The sequence below is a fragment of the Balaenoptera physalus genome (assembly GCF_965194825.1).
Source record: "Balaenoptera physalus genome assembly, chromosome: 14".
In the NCBI taxonomy this organism is placed as follows: Eukaryota; Metazoa; Chordata; class Mammalia; order Artiodactyla; family Balaenopteridae; genus Balaenoptera; species Balaenoptera physalus.
The window spans coordinates 40424929-40445061 of NC_138893.1; the positions used below are offsets into that span (position 1 = coordinate 40424929).

General features: G+C 45.0%; 1 protein-coding gene across 1 annotated transcript in view; it reads left to right on the plus strand.

Moving 5' to 3' along the window:
- The first annotated feature begins 6375 nt into the window (after positions 1 to 6375).
- LOC309642922 (guanylate cyclase 2G-like) overlaps positions 6376 to 20133 on the plus strand; it is a 41270-nt gene continuing 27512 nt past the window's right edge. The window contains 7 exon segments of the mRNA XM_082424985.1: positions 6376 to 7053; positions 8430 to 8801; positions 10899 to 11021; positions 13433 to 13618; positions 14145 to 14204; positions 15083 to 15526; positions 19037 to 19375. Of these exon segments, the coding sequence (XP_082281111.1) occupies positions 6658 to 7053; positions 8430 to 8801; positions 10899 to 11021; positions 13433 to 13618; positions 14145 to 14204; positions 15083 to 15526; positions 19037 to 19375 (1920 nt within the window). The 5' untranslated portion in view covers positions 6376 to 6657.

Consider the following 20133-nt stretch of genomic DNA (forward strand, 5'->3'; position numbering starts at 1 on the left):
TAACAGCTTGGGCACCTGAGCTCTTGAGGCCACTTACTCATTCTTTGTGGGAAGGAAGTGTTACTTAAGCATGAGCACTTGATTGACAAGAATGGTGTTTGCACAGATTGCAATAAACAGCTTCCCTCAACCCCAGATACTCCCCCTGTGCTTCCCCTCCCCCAGATAACACTCATAGAGCAGATTGCCTTACAGGCTTGGACCTGAGCTTCCCAACTGGCGAGCCATGGGACACTGGTGGGCCAAGAGATACTGATGCCTCAGCCCTCACAGGGCTGGGTGTGCTCACGGCCAGCCCCACCTAGGGGATTCAGTGTGTCATATAAATACTGTTATTCTCAGGGTCACGATGTCAACGAGGTTGGAACGCAGTGACACAGGCAACTTGCACCTTTATCAGCAAGAGCATCCCAAGAGCATTTAAGAATCAGATGGAAAGTGTGAAGGTCCTCAGAGAGGCGGCAGCTCTAAATTCCCAGAACTTTCAACAACCCCATAGGAAACATCACTATTTCCCAGCTGGTTAGAAGCGTAGCTCAGAGCAAAGATTTAGACGTACGCTGTCCAATACTGTGACCAGTAGCTACACGTGGCAACTGAGCACTTGAAATGAAGAAAGTCTGCACTAAGATGTGTTTAAGTACAAAACACATGCCAAATTTTGGAGACTTAGTACGAAGAAAATAACATAAACTCTCAATTTTTAAAATATGGATTATATGTTGAAATGATAATATTTCAGATAAACTAGCTAAATAATTCTAGTTGTTTCTTTTAATCTTCAAATCTGTCTGCTGGGAATTTTTAACATTACCTAAGTGGCTCACACTCTATTTTTCATGGACAACACTGATTTAGACCAAAGATCCTCTGTCTTAATGCCTATAGGACACAGGTGAAAGGTGGTGTTACCCAGTGTCAGCATGTTATACCTGCTCTGGGTGAACTTGAAGACAATGAGATCTTTGACCTGCTTCTCTGGGTTCTGTAGCAGCAGCAGTTTGTTCCTTTGGGTTTACATACATCCATGCAACAGAGGTCATGATCTTGACGGAAGCAATAGTTCCTTATTATAGAACCGCTACTATTCACTGACCGTTGTTCCGGGCCAGGCACTACGCTGTGTGTTCAACATCTGTTCCTTCATCTAATCCTCTCATGAGCTCATCAGGGTAATTAAAAATGAAGAAACTGAGGTTCAGATAGTACAAAACTTGGCCCAGCCAGCTCAAGTCTCATTCCAAACCCGTGCTCCCCACCCTTCTGCTACACTGCCTCTTACAGGGGAGTGTGGGAGAAATCTCAGACAGGAGCATCAGTACTTTGGGGGAGCCACGCTCACACCTCCCCCCTTGCCAAGCCTTTAAGAACATCGTCCTCTGCTTTGCAGCCTTGGTTCCCTGGGCTCGCAACATGGGGGAACATCACTGAGTGCCTGGCTAGGGAGCAACTTGGGAGCTTTTAACAGGAGCAGAGCGGAAACGCCAGGAAGTGGGAGGGGTACTGGTCTCTGCAGACCAGAAGCTGAAAAGGGTGGAGGAGCCAGAGGGACATCCTGCCTGGCTTTAGATGGCTACGCACCAGAGATACGCCACCCAGATGACAAGCCTGGTGCTACCCAGGCCCCCTACTGGCTTGGATGGAGAAGCGTATCATTTTTATGGGTCAAAAGTGTATAATCACCAGAGGAAGATGCATTAAGGCAAGGACGCATTCTTTATTTGCTCAGTGTTTGGGACACTGTGACAACAAAGGTGTTCTTGGAACACTTAACATTTTATGGAAAGTAGCTTGGAAAGTCATTCCATCACTGCTAAACATTTAGTATCTTGATTACTGAGCAGACAGCTGCCCCTCCTCCCTACTAGTTTCTGGAAGGTTTTGCTCTTCATGCTAAGGCTAATTAGGGGTTGGGGACAGTAATCTGGGAGGCAGGATCAAAAAACACAGAATAAATCTTCAGATCGGAAATCTGGCATTTAGGCTGGATCAGTCTGCTAAACTTCCGATTAGATCTGTAGCCAGAAGAAAACTTGAAAGTATTGATTAGAAGCTCCAGGTTGTCAACAGCAACTACTCAGGCATCAAAAACCCATTCCTGGTAAAAATGGGCATGAGAAAGAGCAACGCATTACAGGCCAGAGGAAGAGTCTATTTCAGTAGCTCAGGACGAATAGCAAGAGTTTGAAGTACAGATGAGACAGGCAGTGTCCCCAGGAGGGAGGATTCTCCTCTCTCACATCAACCTTTTCAGAAACAATCAGCATGTCCTCATCAGAAAGCCAAGGCCAGTGCCCCATCCTCAGCTTTCTGGGAGTAGTCTGTGCACAGTTACCTAAAGGGGTGGATTTGGATTCAAGGAATTGCCTTTTGTTGCAGATCTAAGAAACACAATCTCCCCTTCATGCAAGTTCAACCTTTACTCCACTCTCCTACGGCTCTTTAGACATTTACTTACCAGGAGATTCTTTTTACTTGACTGCATCACAACTATTGACAAGTGCTGAGAACACAACAGGGAAGTTTGAAGTTCATATCCTGGTAGGTAATAGCCACTTTTGACTTGTGCTTACTTGTAGGATGGTTGGTACAAGGTATGCTAGACCTTCAGGAATGCTCCCTTTAGGAACCTGTAAGCAAGACCTGGAAAGAAACTGCAGCCATCACCGAGCATGGAGTACTTGGGTAGTTATGAATCCACCAGGGTCCTAGGGTTTTAGGGCAAGAAGCTGGTAAGGTCAGAAGTCTCAGCCCTCTGCCATTCCCTCAGCCCACTTCACAGATCAGAAAACGGAGGCTCAGATCCAGTCTTATAGACTCTGGAAGCCTGAGGGTGTTGCCTCTTCCCAGAACACACCGTGAGGTGTGAGAAAGTGTGAGGGCAGAGGTGATGGCTGTCTCTCCCTTGGTCTTTCCCTCCAGGTGGGAAACTCCAGCCTGACTTTATTGTATTCCAAGTGAGCCAAACACCTGTTTCTGTTTCTCACCTTCTGGAGAAGTTCCAACCCACATCATTTCAAACCTTTCCGTTTTCTCTAAATGTGATCAGGCCACAGATTTACAAATTGAAGGGAGGGAGGGGCAAGTGGGAGGGGAGGAAGGACAGGTAGAAAAAAGCTAGTCCCATCACCCTGGATACAGCTAATCTTATCTGATTTTGTATGCTGAACAGCTGGCCCTATATCTGATTTATGGCCCAGCTGGTCAGCAGTGAGGAAACTATAAATTAGAAAAAGAGAATCCTCCCTCTGTAATAATCTTTTCAGGAAACAGAGATGGGATAACGTATCTAGGAATCAAAATGCTAACAGGGAACCAAGCTCTGCATCTCTGGGGGCCAAGCACAGATTACTTTTGTTCCAAAGCATCGTGGGATAAAACAACATGGCCTCCCCCATCTACCACCACGGGTAACTTTCAGGCATAAGACTCTCCTAGAAGAGAGCAGGGCTGGGGAAGCAAAGTGGAGAACAGTGTGCCCCCTCCAGCAGCCACAGTCCCTACCAATCTCCCTGGTTTTAACCTCAGGGCTTGCCACTCCAGCCAATCAAGCACTTCGTACAAAGTGGGTGGGGCTGTTATCATGGCAATGGTTTCCAGACGATGATCACCATTACCTGGACCAACGCATCTCTGTCTCCCTCTCCCTCTGAGGGCAGTGGAGACATGGAAGGGGCTGAGTTCAGCAGAGAATAAGCCAAGTGCGTAGAAGTGTGAGGGTCCAGACCAACGTGAAGTGCTCCTGACCCAGGAATTCAGACAGCGTGAGTTTAACTCCCTGTGATTTCACTCTGCAAATATAAGTCTGTAGGGTTTATTTTCAATTAAAACTTTCACTTTTCTTCCTTATTGCAAAGACATGAAGATAAAAATATGAAAATTAAGCAGAGAAGAAAAAACACCCATAACTCCTATCACCCAGAGTTTTTATTCGTTTGGTGTGTATAATATTTGTTATGCAACTTTATGTGCTTTTTAAAAAAACAACAAACAATGGAATACTATTCATGTCGTTTTAAAGCGTGCCTCCTCTCTTAATAATTGTGACTATTTTTCCAAGTCAGTAAGTGCACATTTAATATATCATTTTTAATGACTGCCCTCCTCAGTCACATGGATTTACTCCATGTTACTCATCCAGGCCCCTACTATTGAACATGGGGGTTGTGCCTAATTTTTGAAAAAAATAAAAAAAAATATTGTGGTTAAATCTTATCATAAATGCCCCAAATTGGAATTTCTGAGTCAAAGGTGCATATATATTCTTAAGGCTTTTGGGTGCATATGGGAAAACTGCTGTCAATCAACACTCCTACCAGCAGTGTATGTCTATTTCTTAAATTCCCACCGACACTGAACATCATTGGCATTTTCTTCTGGTTTTGACCATGCTCACTTATAAGCACTTACAATACAAAAAAATACTTGTTATGATTAGTATGAATTTGCATGCTTACTGGCCCAACACTGTACTGGATCTGAGGCTCCAAAGAGGAACACACACAGTCATCCGGCCTCAAAGGTTCTCAGGGAAAGGCAATCTGTACACACAAAGAATCTCAAATTATCCAGAGTAGGAATACAAGTTTTAAGAAGTTTGTATATGGGAGGGGGAGAGGGGGGACACAGAGTGTATCAGAAATATTGTTCTCACAATCCTAGTGTTGAGACCCCAACTTATGCAATGACACACCCATTTGGAGTACTTCTTTACGGAGTTCCTACTAAGTGTAGGGTACTGTGCTAAGTAATTATGTCATCTCACAATATCTTTACAACATCCTTCTGAGAGGGACATTATTAAGCTCTTTCTGAAGCTGAGGAGACTAAGGCACAGATTTAACTGACTCGCCCAAGGCTACTTACATCTGGTAAGCATCTGAGCCAAAAAGATCCATGGAGTTCTGCCTGTGATTAGAGCAAGGGAGTCCTTAGACTCAGACTTTAAAGAATTTAGACTTTAGTCTTTATGACTTTGCAAATTGACACTAAGCTGTCCTAGCAGAGGAGAGAGAGACTCTGAAGTTCAGTGAAGAAGAAGCGACGATGAATTTGGTTTGGAGAAAAGCAACCCCTCTAATCCAGCAGTTTTGAAATGCCCTTCTGAGGCAGGTCAGAGCTAAAGCTCCGTAATCCCATTCTGGGAATTTGCTACTGAAGGAAATTGAGTAGTGAATAGTTATTGGCAATTCCTTCCCTCTCTAGCTGCAGACTGTCTCAGAGCTTCTCAAACTTTAGTGTACTTAGGGATATGTGAGGGTCTGTTAAATGCAGATTTCCAGAGTAAACCCAAGACATTCTGGTTCATAGGGTCTGGAGTGGAGCCCTGGAATCTGTCTTTTTAACCATCAGAAGAGACTGATGTAGATGGTCCTTAGATCAAGCTTTGAGAACCACAGCAAGTCTTCTGTGTTAAAAGACATGATCCTGGACTTCCCCAGTGGTCCAGTGGTTAAGACTCTGCACTCCCAATGCAGGGGGCATGGGTTCAATTCCTGGTCTGGGAACTAAGATCCTGCATGCCACACGGCGTGGCCAAAAAAAAAAAACATGATCCTGAGATGAGTGGATGAGCGGGAGATGCCAGCCCCTCCCCTGCCAGGGTCCAAAAGAAAGTTCATGGTAGTCAGAGTTGAATTCTCTATACTGATGTGCATTTGCCTGGCTGATGGCGGGGTCATCTTACCTGGGGACAACAATGGCTTCCCAAGGGTCTTGCCATCCCTGTAATACTTCATACAAAGTGATACTTTACATGTGAAGTATTACCTATGTAATACTTCATATGTAATTCTTCAACGAAGAACTGCCCCCAGCTCCTTGCCCTGACCTATGCAGATGGAGGATTAGTATTCATCCATCAGTAACCTTTCCATGGCACCCTAGACCAGGGTGAGGGACACAGATTGTGCCAGTTGTGAGTAAACCCTTTCATAACCATTAGCTCACTCATTGTAGAAAAATTTCTTATAAGATGGAATTGGCAGGTGATAATAATAACCATTATTACACTATCAACATCATCAATCACCCCATCATCATCATTATCATCATCCCCATCACCAGCATCATCTAACATCTAACACTGACGAAGTGCCTCCCTTTGCCCAGATGTTGTACCAAGCACCAGACTTGTATGATCTCTTTTCATCTTTACCATATCACATTGGGGAAGATCCCGTTAAATTTTATCCCCATTTTATGGATCTGGAGATGAAGCCATAGAGAGGGAAAGTAACATGTCCTAGGTTACACCACTGATATGTGATGGAGTCAGAATTCCAGCCTAGGCCACCTGTCTACACTTGAGTGGTTCCCATGATTCTTATTTTACTAGTGGAGAGGGATCTGGGGGATGGAGAGGGAGTGGGGGTTACGTGGCTTGCCAAGGACCATGGAGTTTGACAGTGGTGCCACTGGATCAATTACCAGGGCCTTGCCGGCTCCCTGTCCCAGCCTCCTTCCACAAGACTTCTGCTTCTAGATGTGTTAGGACAGACTCTGGAAAGGGAAGGGTTCGGTTAATTAACAGCACTGAAGAGAAAGCAAGCTGTGGTCCTCAGGGAACTGCGCACTATCATTTAAGCTCCGGGCACAAGTGGTCAGGAGGCTAAGCCTCTCAGGGTTCTGCAGTGATACAGGTGTTTGACTCCATCCATGGCTCCCAGGACAGGTGCTGAGGCCCCACTCGGATCTGGGCTCTGTTTGGGGGTTGAATGCCAAGCTGGCCACCCAACCTTAGTTCTGATGCCCTTTGTCAGTGTCCTGGTGACGTGGCTTGAGGCTGCTAAACTCACCGGGGGGTTCCAGGCCCCCTGGAACATCTCCCATCCATTCAATGTGCAAAGGCTGGGTGCCGGACTCCAGACTGCCATAGACAAGGTCAACTCTGAGCTGGCAGACTTCGGAAATCTCAGCTGGGAGTTTACTTACGCCAACTCAACCTGCAGCGCCAAGGAGTCTCTTGCTCTTTTCATCAACCAGGTCCAGAAAGAAGAAATTTCTGCCCTGTTTGGACCAGCATGCCCAGAAGCAGCAGAGGTAGAGTATACAGCCTTCTAAGAAACTCTGAGCTTCCATTGGAAAGGGTGGTCTTAAAGATGATGGTATAGACTTGAATAATCTCTTGACTTGGATGACATTATTATAAATAATAACTGTATAAGTCTTGGGTACCATTTCTTTGAGATGTAATAAGACCATGCAATTAGAACAATTAATACTCTCTTTAAAGAAAGCCTCTCAAATCAATAATTGTTAGTTCACTCACTAACTTGATGTTCACTAACAAACTTGTTGATTGTTTGGCCTTGGTGCTGTTGGATATGGACTCATTATTCACTCTAACATTGCCAGCCACGTGGCTCAGAAAAATTAAGAAGAAATTGAATGCTTGGCTTTAAATAGAAAAATAACATCTGTTTGTGTAGGTTTCCCTTTGGCATGTATAATAAATTATTCAGTGAAGGGAAAGAAAGAGGGAAAGGATGAAGTATGACAGATTGCCGTAAGCTAAGGCAAGAAAATGAGAGATGTGAATGATTTGTATTTGTTTAGCTAATGAGGTTAGCTTTGTTGACGTCTTTGGGTATCTTGTGCTCTGAGAGGTATAGATGCAAAGGCTGAATAGATGGGGCAGCACAGTTCTCACGTTCAAAAATACATTAGTGGATGCTGTAGAGTTAAGTTTACATTTGAATTTGCATCTTAGCGTCTCCTAGAATTCCCCATTTGACACATTCCCCATTTGATTAACAAAGCCTACCCATTCTTCAAAGTCAAGCTCAAATGCCACGGAGCCTTTCTTTATCCCTCTACCCTCATCGTTCACATCTCTAATTCCCAAATCAGAAGGAATTTCTTACTTCTCTAAGCTCCTCTAAATCTATTGTCTATAAATATTGAAGGGCATATTTAACTCTACAGCTGTTTTTACACGTCTTAACTCCTGTAATAGTTGATCACAAGATCTTTTTAAGAGGAAGGTCTCTGAAGTTCCCTGTAAATAGTAGGCTCCTAGTGGAAAATGAGTAAGGACGAAATTAAAAAAAAGTGAGTAGTACCTATGAGTGTGCGCTCTGTGACCACATTACCTGAATTCCAAGCCTGCTCCACTATTTGCTAGTTTTGGAACTTATTAATACATTTCTGTGCCCCCATGTTTTCATCTCTAAGATGAGATGATAATACCTACCTGGTAGAAAATGTAAGAATTGAGATAATATATGTAAGCTCTTAGTCGAGTTCTTGGCACATAGTAATCACTCAATAAATGCTGGCTATTGTTACTCTTGTGCTCTGAGGTTTTGCGTCCTTAAGTTGGAACCAAGACATTATCATCAATATTCCAAAAGAGAGGGGCAGTATGACCCATAGACTCACTGAATCCAAAGTTGATGCAGGTATTTTACAGTGGGGTTGGAGTGTAGCAAAACTCAATTATGGAAAGATATCCCTTTGGTTACTTTCAAGGTTATTGGTTTGCTGGCTTCCCCATGTTTGACTTTGTTGGACAAACAGCAAAACTGGAGAACAACTTCTTGTATGACACCTATGTGAAACTTGTGCCACGCATGCACAGAGTCGGTGATGTGCTCCAGAAAAGCCTCCAGTACCTGGGCTGGAAACACATTGGGATGTTTGGAGGTCACTCTGGGACTTCCTCCTGGGATGGAGTGGATGAGTTGTGGAGGGTTGTAGGGAATGAACTCAAATCCCATTTCAGCATGAAATACACCAACAACAATCCAGCCTTCCTTCAAGAGAATCTTAGGAGCCTGTCATTGATTTCCAGGGGTAAGTAGGAAAGAATCTTCTGTTGCTTATGTTTAGAGGGGCAAATAGAAAAAAATGATTGAAAAAAAACCTAAGAATTTTTCATTTTTCTATGAGTGTAAAAAGCAGATGAAAACAGAGTATAAAATTAAGGATACATAAAAGCATTACCAACCAACAAAAACTTTTTTTTGTCTAGAGTGAAATCCTCGATGCTATAGTGTTATGATGTACAGAGTAATTTCTGGAAGCACCTGCTAGGTGGGCTGGGTCTTGGACTTGGGTGTTCGTTCAGAGAATGGGCTCTGGAGACAGACATCCCTAGGTTTGAAACCCGCCTCTGACACTTTCTAGCTGTGTGCTCTTGAGCAAGCAGCTTAACCTCTCTGTGCCTCAGGTACCTTATCTGTAAAACAAAGACAATCATCTTACCTACCTCATAGAACGGTGAGGATTAAATAAGATCATGCCTGTAAAGTGCTGGACAGAGTAACTGATCAACACACCATAGTGAATATTGTTGTGGTGGTGCCTCTAAGGCTCTACTTTCTAGCAGGAATTAGTAGCTGACTCCTTTCTCTTCTTCCAATAAACCAAGCTCCTTCTGGCTTTGGGACTTTGGGACTTGGTATCCCTTGGCCTGGAGTTCCACTGCAATCCCACCTCATCCCACCAGTGCTCTTTCCATAGGTAGCTTGCCCTCATCCTTCCTGAATCAGCCCAGAGTCCATCCCATCTCCTCTGAGGGGCCTTTCCCAACTACTTGACATGGAGCGATTCCCCCTCCCCACATTAGTATCACAGCATTCTTTTCCGCCTTCATTCATTAGAATCTTGAACGATCTCTCTAATCTCTTCAATTGTATATTGTCTGTCTTAATGTCAGCTCCCTGAGAACAAGGACCTTCTGTTTTGCTCACTGTTGTATCCTATGCTTAGCGCATTGCCTGGCACCTAGCTGGAGCTCAGGTAAATAGATTAAAATTTAACTCATTTAAAAAATAAGTCACTAAGGACTTCCCTGGTGGCACAGCAGTTAAGAACCCACCTGCCAATGCAGGGGACACAGGTTCAAGCCCTGGTCCGGGAAGATCCCACATGCCACGGAGCAACAAAGCCCATGCGCCACAACTACTGAGCCTGCACTGTAGAGCCCACGAGCCACAACTACTGAGCTCGTGCGCCTAGAGCCCCTGCTCCGCAACAAGAGAAGCCACCTCAGTGAGAAGCCCCCGCACCACAACGAAGAGTAGCCCCCGCTCACCGCAACTAGAGAAAAGCCCCAGAGCAGCAACGAAGACCCAACGCAGCCGAAATAAAATAAATAAATAAATAAATTTATTAAAAATAAATAAATAAATCACTAAAATAGATAACCAACAAGGACCTATTCTGTAGCACAGAGAACTATACTCAATATTTTTAACAACCTATAAGGGAAAAGAATCTGAAAAAGAATATATATATGTGTGTGTGTGTATATATATATGTATATATAGATGTATATCTATATCTGAATCACTTTGCTGTACACCTGAAACTAACACAACATTGTAAATCAATTATACCTCAATTAAAAAGAAAAATTCTGAACCAAAATAAGCATGCTCCAATTTAAAAATAAATACATAACAATAAATCAGTATTTCATTTTTGTTCCTTCAAAAAGCATGCTGATGTGTTTGGATGGAAGAAAAATACCTTGGCCTACTCCTTTTCCCCCCATCCCATCTCAGACGGTCTAAATGCTCCTGGTTCTAGGTCCTCCGTCAGCGCAACCTACCTGATGATGAGTCACAAGCCAGATCTATTGTTCTGAGGCAAATAAACGAAGAAACTAGAGCACAGAAGTGGTCTCAAACTTTTTCGATTTGTGCTTTGGGAGAGAGCTGCAGCGAAGACTTTAGTTCCACAAGACGAAAGCTGCCAGTTTGTATGCTACCGGCATGGTTAAAGAAGGACATGCTCTGGGAACAGTTCAGACCTTCCTATTTCCTAAAGCATGCTCAAGGAAAGACAAAGTTCATGTCTCATTTCTAGTGGTTTTAGGCTAGACTTTAAAACGTGTGTATCTGTGTGTGTGTGTGTGTGTGTGTGTGTACACATGTGCAACTGGCTGACTGTCTTCTCTTACAGTTCTTATCTTAATCTGCAGCTCAGAAGATGCAAAACTTATCCTGCCGGCTGCAGAGAACCTGGGACTCCACACAGGAGAATTCGTCTTTATCATTTTGCAGCAGCTGGAGGTGGGTACTGATGAGTCGTCAACGGCTCCCGCAGAAAGAGGTAACAAGCATGCAGCACTTGCTATGCGCCAGATGCATTAGCTCACTGAATACTCAACCCTAGGAGGCAGCTACTCTTGTGTCCTCAACTTAAGATCAAGAGACTGAGACTGAATTGAAAGAACCTACCCAGAGTTCGTTTGCACAGTTCCTGGGACGGGGACCCGGGCCTTGAACCAGGCTGCTGGTTCTGGAGCCTGGTCCTCTGTAGTCTACATCAGCAAACACCAGCTGAGGAAGAACCGTCATTCCTCCCGGGTGGCTGAGACCTCCCCAAAGGCTCTCAAACTCGGTGGCTCTCACTTTCTTTTCTTCCATGGCCACCTGTGTTTGAGCCCCAACAATGGCCTGGAGAAACCAACACGCTGGTCTAATGAGGCAATCTGTAGGTGGTTTGGTTCTTTTGGTAACGATAGGGATGGCTGACATGTACCACGTACCTCCCATGAGTACCGAGTTATACATTATACCTGCATCTGTGCACTAGATTTTCCCAACAGCCCCGTGAGGCAGATAGAGAGTCCATGAATTGTTTACATGCGTCATTACATTCAATATTTCCAACAACCTTATAAGGTACAGATTATTAGCATTCCAACTCGCAGATGAAAAAACTGAGGCTTAGAGAAATAGGGTAACTTATCCAAGATCTTGGACCTCCTAAGCTAGTCTTTTGGACTCTGGGACTGAGCCCTTGACCCCAACAGCTCTGCCTTGCGGAGTGTGTACTAAGTGCCAGGCCCCCCGGTGAGCGCCTGATAAACCAGCACTCATTTCAGCTCACACCACCCTAAGGGGAGACACTTTCATCTTCCTCATTTTACAGATGAGAAAACCAAGGTCCTGAGAGGTGAAATAACTTAACCAAGGCCACACGACTAGTATGAGGGAGACCTAGTAGTCAAACCAGGTGGGCTGGCCTCAGTGTCTGTACATTTAACCACCACACTACACCAACAGGCTTCTAAAATAAAGCCCCTTGTATTGATATTTAGCCATGGACACACTGTGTAATTTTTCCAGCAGTTTTATCTTTCTAAAATGAGCTTGTTTTATATGATCATAAGAAGTTGAAAGGGGGCGACACGGAGTACAGGAAGATGCATAATAATGCTCCAGGTTTCTTTTATCTTTTTATCATTAAGCATTTCAGATTGCCAAAAGTGTCTCAGGTTTCGCTGGGCAGCCAGTTGGAATTCTAATCGTAAGCCAAGCTTTCCAGAACCTCGCCCTACCTTCCCTTTTCATTGCCGTCCACCCCTTTCTCTTCACTTGTCCTCTCACCTCTGCCTGCAGACAGACGAGAAGGGGAGAGGGTGCACCAAGTCTCCGGATCAGCAGGGAAGTCCTGCCAACCCCCTCGTCACGTTCTCCCCAAACCTTGATAATCAAATTCCAATTGGCTGGAAGTGCAGAAAGAATATAGGACTAAAAATAGACCACACGACGTCCATGCAAGTGAATTCATGCTGCTTTAAAAAAAGAATAGCATAAATCCATTCCCTAAAAGTGTTCCCAATATAGGCTGAAGTTGACAAAAATCAAGTTGCAGAATACCATTATAGCATGATACTATTTATGTAAAAATGCACATACGCTCACACACACCTCTGTACACGTCTAGAACATTCGGATACCTCTCAGAGGAGACAAGAAGGAGCAGTAGGGAAATTGGGGAAGATCTTACCGTCTTTCACATATATACACACAATGAGTGGGTGTTGCTTTCATAATAATAATAATAATAATGTAGGTAATAATGATAATAACAAACCACTTAAGCTACAAGCAGAAATATGAGAATCGACAATTGTAAGTTTTTCAAGTTTTTGCCGCCCATTGTTAAAAGTAAGCTTTCTGCATATTAGTTGCTCGATGCCCCAAGTAATCTTTTCTTATTTATTGATTGATTTTTTGGCTTCCTGCCCACTGCTTCGAAGCTAACTAGAAAACATAGACTTTGCGTGGCAAAGTTTTCCAGAGTCATTGTGTTTCCGAGGTTTAGAATAAAAATTCACATTTGATGTTGGGGACTTCCCTGGTGGCGCAGTGGTTAAGAATCTGCCTGCCATTGCAGGGGTCATGGGTTCGATCCCTGGTCCAGGAAGATCCCACATGCCGCGGAGCAACTAAGCCCACGCGCCACAACTACTGAAGCCCGCGGGCCTAGAGCCCGTGCTCCGCAACAAGAGAAGCCACCGCAATGAGAAGCCCGTGCACAGCAACGAGGAGTAGCCCCCGCTCGTGGCAACTAGAGCAAGCCCACGCGCGGCAACGAAGACCCAATGCAGCCAAAAATAAATAAAGTTGATGTTGACTATTGCTTAGGGTATTTCCTACAGAACGGCTACATTTATTTCATTATTTTTCAGGACAGTTTTTGGAAGGAGGTATTGACAAATCAGAAGGTGAGGCACTTTCCCTCAGTCTACAAGTCAGTGATTCTCACAGCCCTCAGCTCCTCCCGAGAAGGCCCTGGAGATGAAGGCTTCCGAGAGCAGGTCCACCGAAGGCTGTGGAGGCCGCCCTTCCACGGCCCCCTCCACATGCTGGAGCAGGTCTGATGGCGGTCTTCCTACACAGGTCCCTCCTCCCTTCCTTGAGAATATCTGTGTTTGGCCTTTACATTTTCCCTCTTACTCCCCTTCTTCTTCCTCCACTCCCCAGGCTCCTAACACACACACACACACGCACACGCACACGTGCACACACATACACGCACACACATGCACAAACACACACTTCTTCATCTTCCACAGCCCCAAACAAACAGTGGCCCGATGAGATCTTGTGAAATCGGCACCCCAGGTCCACGCGGAGGACAGAGGTTACTCGATGGGTGATTGGGTAGCCTTTGGAGTCAGAGTCCTGGGCTTCCATCCTAATTCTGCTATTTACTAACTACGGGGCTTTGAGGTGAATTGTTTAACCTCCCTACACCTCAGTCTCTTCACCCAAAAATGGGACTGATAATGACATCTGCCTTCCAGACTGTGGTTTTGAGTATCTAATGACATAGTACATGGAAGTAGCAGAACAGATACCAGTGGGCGCTCAGACCATGACAGTCTCCTTTCCCAGCAGGATGCCGTGACCAGGAACCAGAATGGAGTAGTCAGAGATGTGGAGCTAGGGCAGGTCAAGGCAAGCAGATGTTCTGAGAAGGCAGCCAGGAGAGAGACTATCAGCCAGTGGTAGTTCCAGTATGTGTGGGATGATGGGGCAAAGTGTCTGATTAAGTAGACCATTGGCCAGATCTGGAGCTCCTGCCAGAGCAGAGCCAAGCTGAGCCTGAAGGCGATGAGAAGCTACTGATGAACAGGGTTCCATTTGGAATGAGGCAGCCGATTGTGGATCCCAACACACAAGGAAAGATGGTGGATCAATGAATATTTGGGGAGTCATCTCCTAAGTGTCAGCTCTGTACCTGGTTCTATGGGAAGAACAGTGCCGAGCACCTAGTAGGCACATGCATTTTTGTTGACTAAATGAAGTATTGAAGACCTGCTATGTGCCAGTTAGTACAATAGATACTATACCTATTCTGCCTCATTTAACGATCCTTATACTCACCACAATAGTGGCTTTATCCGCATTTTATAAATGAATGAACCGAGATTCAGAGAGATTCAGAGAGGTTCTGGAACTTACCCCAAGTCTCACAGTAAGTACCAGGGCCAACCTGACTCCAAGATCCACCCTCTTTCAATTAAACCATATTCCCTCCTGCCTATGGCCTAAAAAGCTGTTCTCAATCCGAAAGATCATGCAATCTAATTGAGAAAACAAGGCCTAAAGAGGAAAAGTGCAGTTGTGATACGTAGGTATACCAGCACAGGCCAGGATACGTGGAGGGTCTTCCTTTCTCTGTGGAATAATGGAGAACGTGTGCTCTGTTACACTGTTAAGAGGATGGAGAAAGCTTGCTTCTAACTGAGCCCAGACTGTGACGTAGCAGGCCATGGGCTTTTTTTTTTTTTTAATCTTTTTAAAAATTAATTAATTTTTATTGACGGAGAAATCAAACGCTTCACAGACAAGTAAAAGCTAAGAGAGTTCAGCACCACCATGGGCCTTTTTCTACCCTGCCTTTGCTTCCCTCATCCAAGGTGAGCCCTTACTCTGCCTACTTTCACGATGCAGTCCTGCTGTATGCTGAGACCGTGAAGGAGATGATAACGGCCAGAAGGGATTTCTGGGATGGGCGGCAGCTCGTCATCACTCTGAAAGGCTCCAATCGGACTGCTTTGCAGGGTAAGTGGCTTGACTGTGGCAGGTTTGCCAAACTCAGGCCAGCTGAGTCCGTGGGGCTTGGAGTTGCTGGGCGTGTGATTACAGAATTCCGCTTTCTCACGGCGATTCCGGCCTTCTGGGAAGCGTTGTTGAGGTTAAAGCTCCCAGCGGCCACCGTCTGCTCTTTCTGCTGTGTCCAGAAGGCTGCCCAGACCAGGTGGGGGGCCTCTGGGGTCCCTTCCCACCCCTGAAAAGTCTCTCCCACAGCTCCTTTCAAACTGAACCCATCAAGAATAAAACTCAAGAGGGTGGGACCCTCCTCCTGGTATCACTCCCTTGATCCTCCTCAACCTGCATCCTCTCTGATGCGGTGCCTGTCTGAATCATGACCATCAGCCTCTAAAGATGGAGCCAATCCTCTTTTACTTTCCTTGCAGGTGTGAGGATAGGCTTGGAAGTGAACTGTTTTGAAATCACCCTGGGAGCTGGCCAATGGCTGTCATCTTGCTCTACTCCAGCTTTCTATTTTGTGAGACAGACATAATACATACTGCCATATCTAATAATAATAATCAGCATCTATTGAGGGCTTACCTTATATCAAGCTGGGTGCCAAGAGCTTCTGTGCACTATTTCATTTAATCCTCACACCACCCATGAGGTAGTGCTATTACCATCCATAATATACTACACAGGTGAGTAACCCCAGGGTAGAAAAGTTACATACTTGCCCGTGGTCACAAAGTTACGAGATGGTGGAGCCAGAATTCAAAATAAGGCCTGTTTTTATCTCCAGGGCTCATGTTCTTTACTGCTGTGTAACACCGAGGAGTAATTAAAATATTGGGTTGGCCAAAATGTGCCTTCGGTTTTTAAGTAAAAATAAACGACACATTTTTCATTTTCACCAAGAACTTTACTGAACAATGTATTTACCCTTTTGTTCCACTACCTTCTACCATTTTTCAGGCAACTTCATAATTCTATCTTCCCAAAACTTTTAATTTTTTTGAGCAAAGAACTGTTCCAGGTGCTTTTACAGTCTTCCAGGGAATTGAAATTTTTTCCATTAAGAGAATTTTGTAAAGACCGAAATAAATGGAAATCCAAAGGTGCAATGTCTGGTGAATACAGTGGATGAATCAGAACTTCCCAGGCAAGCTGTAACAGTTTTTGCCTGGTCATCAAATAAACAAATGGTCTTGTGTTATCTTGATGGAAGATTATGTGTTTCCTGTTGACTAATTCTGGACGCTTTTTGTCGAGTGCCGCTTTCAGCTGGTCTAATTGGGAGCAGTACTTGTTGGAATTAATCATTTGGTTTTCCGGAAGGAGCTCATGATAATGGACTCCCAATCTCACCATATACACAACATCACCTTCTTTGGGTGAAGATTGGCCTTTGGTGTGATTGGTGGTGGTTTATTTCACTTGCCCCACGATATCTTCCTTTCCACATTACTGTACAGTATCCACTTTTCATCACCTGTCACAATTTGTTTTATAAATGGAACGTTTTCATTACGTTTAAGTAGAGAATTGCATGCGGAAATACGGTCAAGAAGTTTTTTTTGCTTAACTTACGTGGAACCCACACATCAAAGTGATTAACATAACCAAGCTGGTGCAAATGATTTTCAGTGCTTGATTGGGATATTCTGAGTATGTTGGCTATCTCCCGCGTGGTATAACATTGATTTAACGTCTCGATTTGATCTCTATCAACTTCAGCTGGTCTACCCCACCGTTGACTATCGTCCAGAGAGAAAGCTCCAGCACGAAACTCTTTTTTTTTTTTTAAATAATTTATTTATTTATTTATTTTGGACTGTGTTGGGTTTTCGTTGCTGAGCGCGGGCTTTCTCTAGTTGCGGAGAGCGGGGACTACTCTTTGTTGTGGTGCGCGGGCTTCTCATTGCGGTGTCTTCTCTTGTTGTGGAGCATGGGCTCTAGGTGCATGGGCTCAGTAGTTTTGGCTCACGGGCTCTAGAGCGCAGACTCAGTAGTTGTGGCGTGTGGGCTTAGTTGTTCCATGGCATGTGGGAACTTCCCGGACCAGGGTTCGAAGCCGTGTCCCCTGCATTGGCAGGTGGGTTCTTAACCACTGCGCCACCGGGGAAGTCCCTCCAGCACAAAACTTCACAAACCACTTTTGACATGTTTGATCAGTCACAGCTCCTTCTCCATACACTGCACAAATCTTTTTTTTTATGTTTCAGTTGTGTTTTTACCTTTCTTGAAATAATAAAGCATAATATGCCAAAAATGTTGGGTTTTTTTCCATCTTCAATATGCAAATGGCTACACAAAAATTCACCAATTTTGATGTCTTTTTCTAAATGAACGCTGATATGACAGCTGTCACATACAATCTAACAAAATTGTTTTGAATGAAGTTAAAGACAACTAAATGCTACTAGAGTCATCTTACGGACAAAACCAAATGAACATTTTGGCCAATCCAATATATGAAGTGTTTGGCACATAATATGTGCTCATTAAATGGCAGCTATTTATATTGTCTTTGGCTTATCATTCCCTTAATAAATTAAGACTTAAACTTCATCCTAAATTTTCAAAAGGCAGCCAAGTCCTGCTCTTTGGGGCATTCATAGATTCAGTTCACAATGACCCCATCCACACCTTTTCCAAGTGGAAATATTAACTTGCTTCCCTTTCTTCTTTTCTTCCTGACCCTGAAGCCTTTGCTTTAAAAAAGGGGAGGAAGTGGGAGGGGTCTGTCTTCCTGCTCGCAGTTTAATCCCCTCTGTCAGATCAATTTATTTCCTGGTTCAGCCCTGGTTATTGTATTTGCTGCAGCCCTTTCCCTGTACAGACCTTGGGAGGGAGCCGTGCTCAAGCCCCACATTCAGGATGCCAGCAAGTGGGCACAGCAAGGCAGCGAGGGCTGTGGGAAGACCACGCACTTGGGGCACAACAGACCTGTGTCTTCCTGGCTCTGGAAACTCCAGCGGGTCTGTGCCTCCAAGCCCTGCTTGCTTATTAGGAGTGGATCATGGTGCCTCCTCTGTGGGGTCAACCGGGACTAGATGTGTGAAATCACTACCGCCCTCAGTGCTGGGCACATAGCAGAAGCTTATGAATGTTAATGTTGTGTCCTGTCCCCAGTGGGAACAAATCGTAAGTTCTAGGTCAGACCTTGGGTCCTAGTTTGGGATGTGGAACTGCTGTATTTTACTCCTCTGGGATCTCTGATGTGTCCTTTGTGTGGGGGGCAAGGCATGTCCTAAGCAAGAACAAGGAATGCACCTGGACCAGGTCTGAGCGCAATGCCTGAGCACAAAGCAAAACCGGGAAGGAAGGGCCATGCTGAGAACAAGGCTTGCAAACTCGTGCGTGCCCCAGGGTCTGGCAGCGTGGAGAACGTGGGGGGAATAGGATGGTAGGGGCTGGGAGGAGGCAGTGTCCCCAGCCTCAGCCAACCGCTGCCATGTCATTTGGCCTCCATTGGTCATATCTGATTGTTTGGGAAGCATAATTCTTGGGTTTTATGTGAAATTCGTTGGAAACTGCTTAACTTTTTTTTTTTTTTTTTAATGCTGGATGGTCCTCCCCAGCGTAGGCCTAACAGAACCAAGTGGCCCTTGAGTCCCACCAGGGTACCACCTCTGAACTCTCTTCTTTCTTTTCCACTCTCCTTCTTGACTGCATCTTAGATTCCCTGAAAGGGCAAAAAACTCATGGGTGGCTTTCAGCAGCTGCTGGGGAGGCCATTCCTCTGATATGACTCAGCAGGCTGGCACTTTGAGCCCCAAGCTCCTCTCTGTTCCCTTTACTGTGTGCAAGTGCCTCTCTTTCCAGGAATCACCGGCCCTGTGTTTGTGGACTTCCAGGGAGAAAGGCGCATGGATTACCGGGTCTATGCCCTACAGAAATCCCCAAACGGGTCCCTCTTTCTTCCTTTTCGTCATTATGACAGCTATCAGGAAGTCATCAGGTATGGCAGGGCCTTTCCCAAGTTTAGCTCATGCTACAGGAAGAGGCCTGGGAGGAGAGGAAGGGCCGGTGGTCCTGCTGGGAGGCCAGCTGGGGATCCAGCTCCTATAATCAAGTTGTCTGCTGCTCTCTGAACTCATAAAGATCGACTTTGGGCCTTCAACGTGGTCTTGCCCTTGACTGTGGGTGTGGCTCAGCCACTTCAGGTTCCATTTATAACACGGCATCCCTACCTGCACCTCCATGTGGGCCTGGGCCTCCTCTGATGCTCCAGCTGGGCAGGTCCCACAGCCCCAGTGTCTCAGGGAGAGGCCCTGGCCCTGGGCGATGATGGAGCACAGCACCTCCTACAGGGTCAGGTTCAGGTTCACAGTCAGTGAAACCGACTCATCCAGACAGCCAGGTGGACTCCAGGACCTGGATGCTGTCCTGGGCTCACAGTATCCAGAAATTCCTGGGGGAAAAAAAATCTCTGTTTCTGTTCTCTCAGCTATAAATCAATGAGCAACTACATAAGAACATAAAACTTAATTCAATTTCTACTTGCCCCCCACTGCCATCACCCACAATTCAGATTTGATTTGACACTTTTCTCTGCCCTACTCTTATGGAATTTTAATGTCCCCAGATGGGTTGGCCCAAGAAATAAAACAACCATGGCCAGCTAGGTTCTCTGTATTGTAGGAACAGGCATTCTCCAGGCAGGGGTGACGTTTTGGTCTGTGAAGTGTCAAGATGCTCTGTAACAAGATTTGTCTGTATCAAACACTGGAGAAAACTTCAGTAACATCTGAGAATTGACACTTCATCTTTTAAATCAGAAGTGACATGGTTTAAATCAAAAGGTCGAGTCAGTTATTCTACCTAGCAAAAAGATATTGCT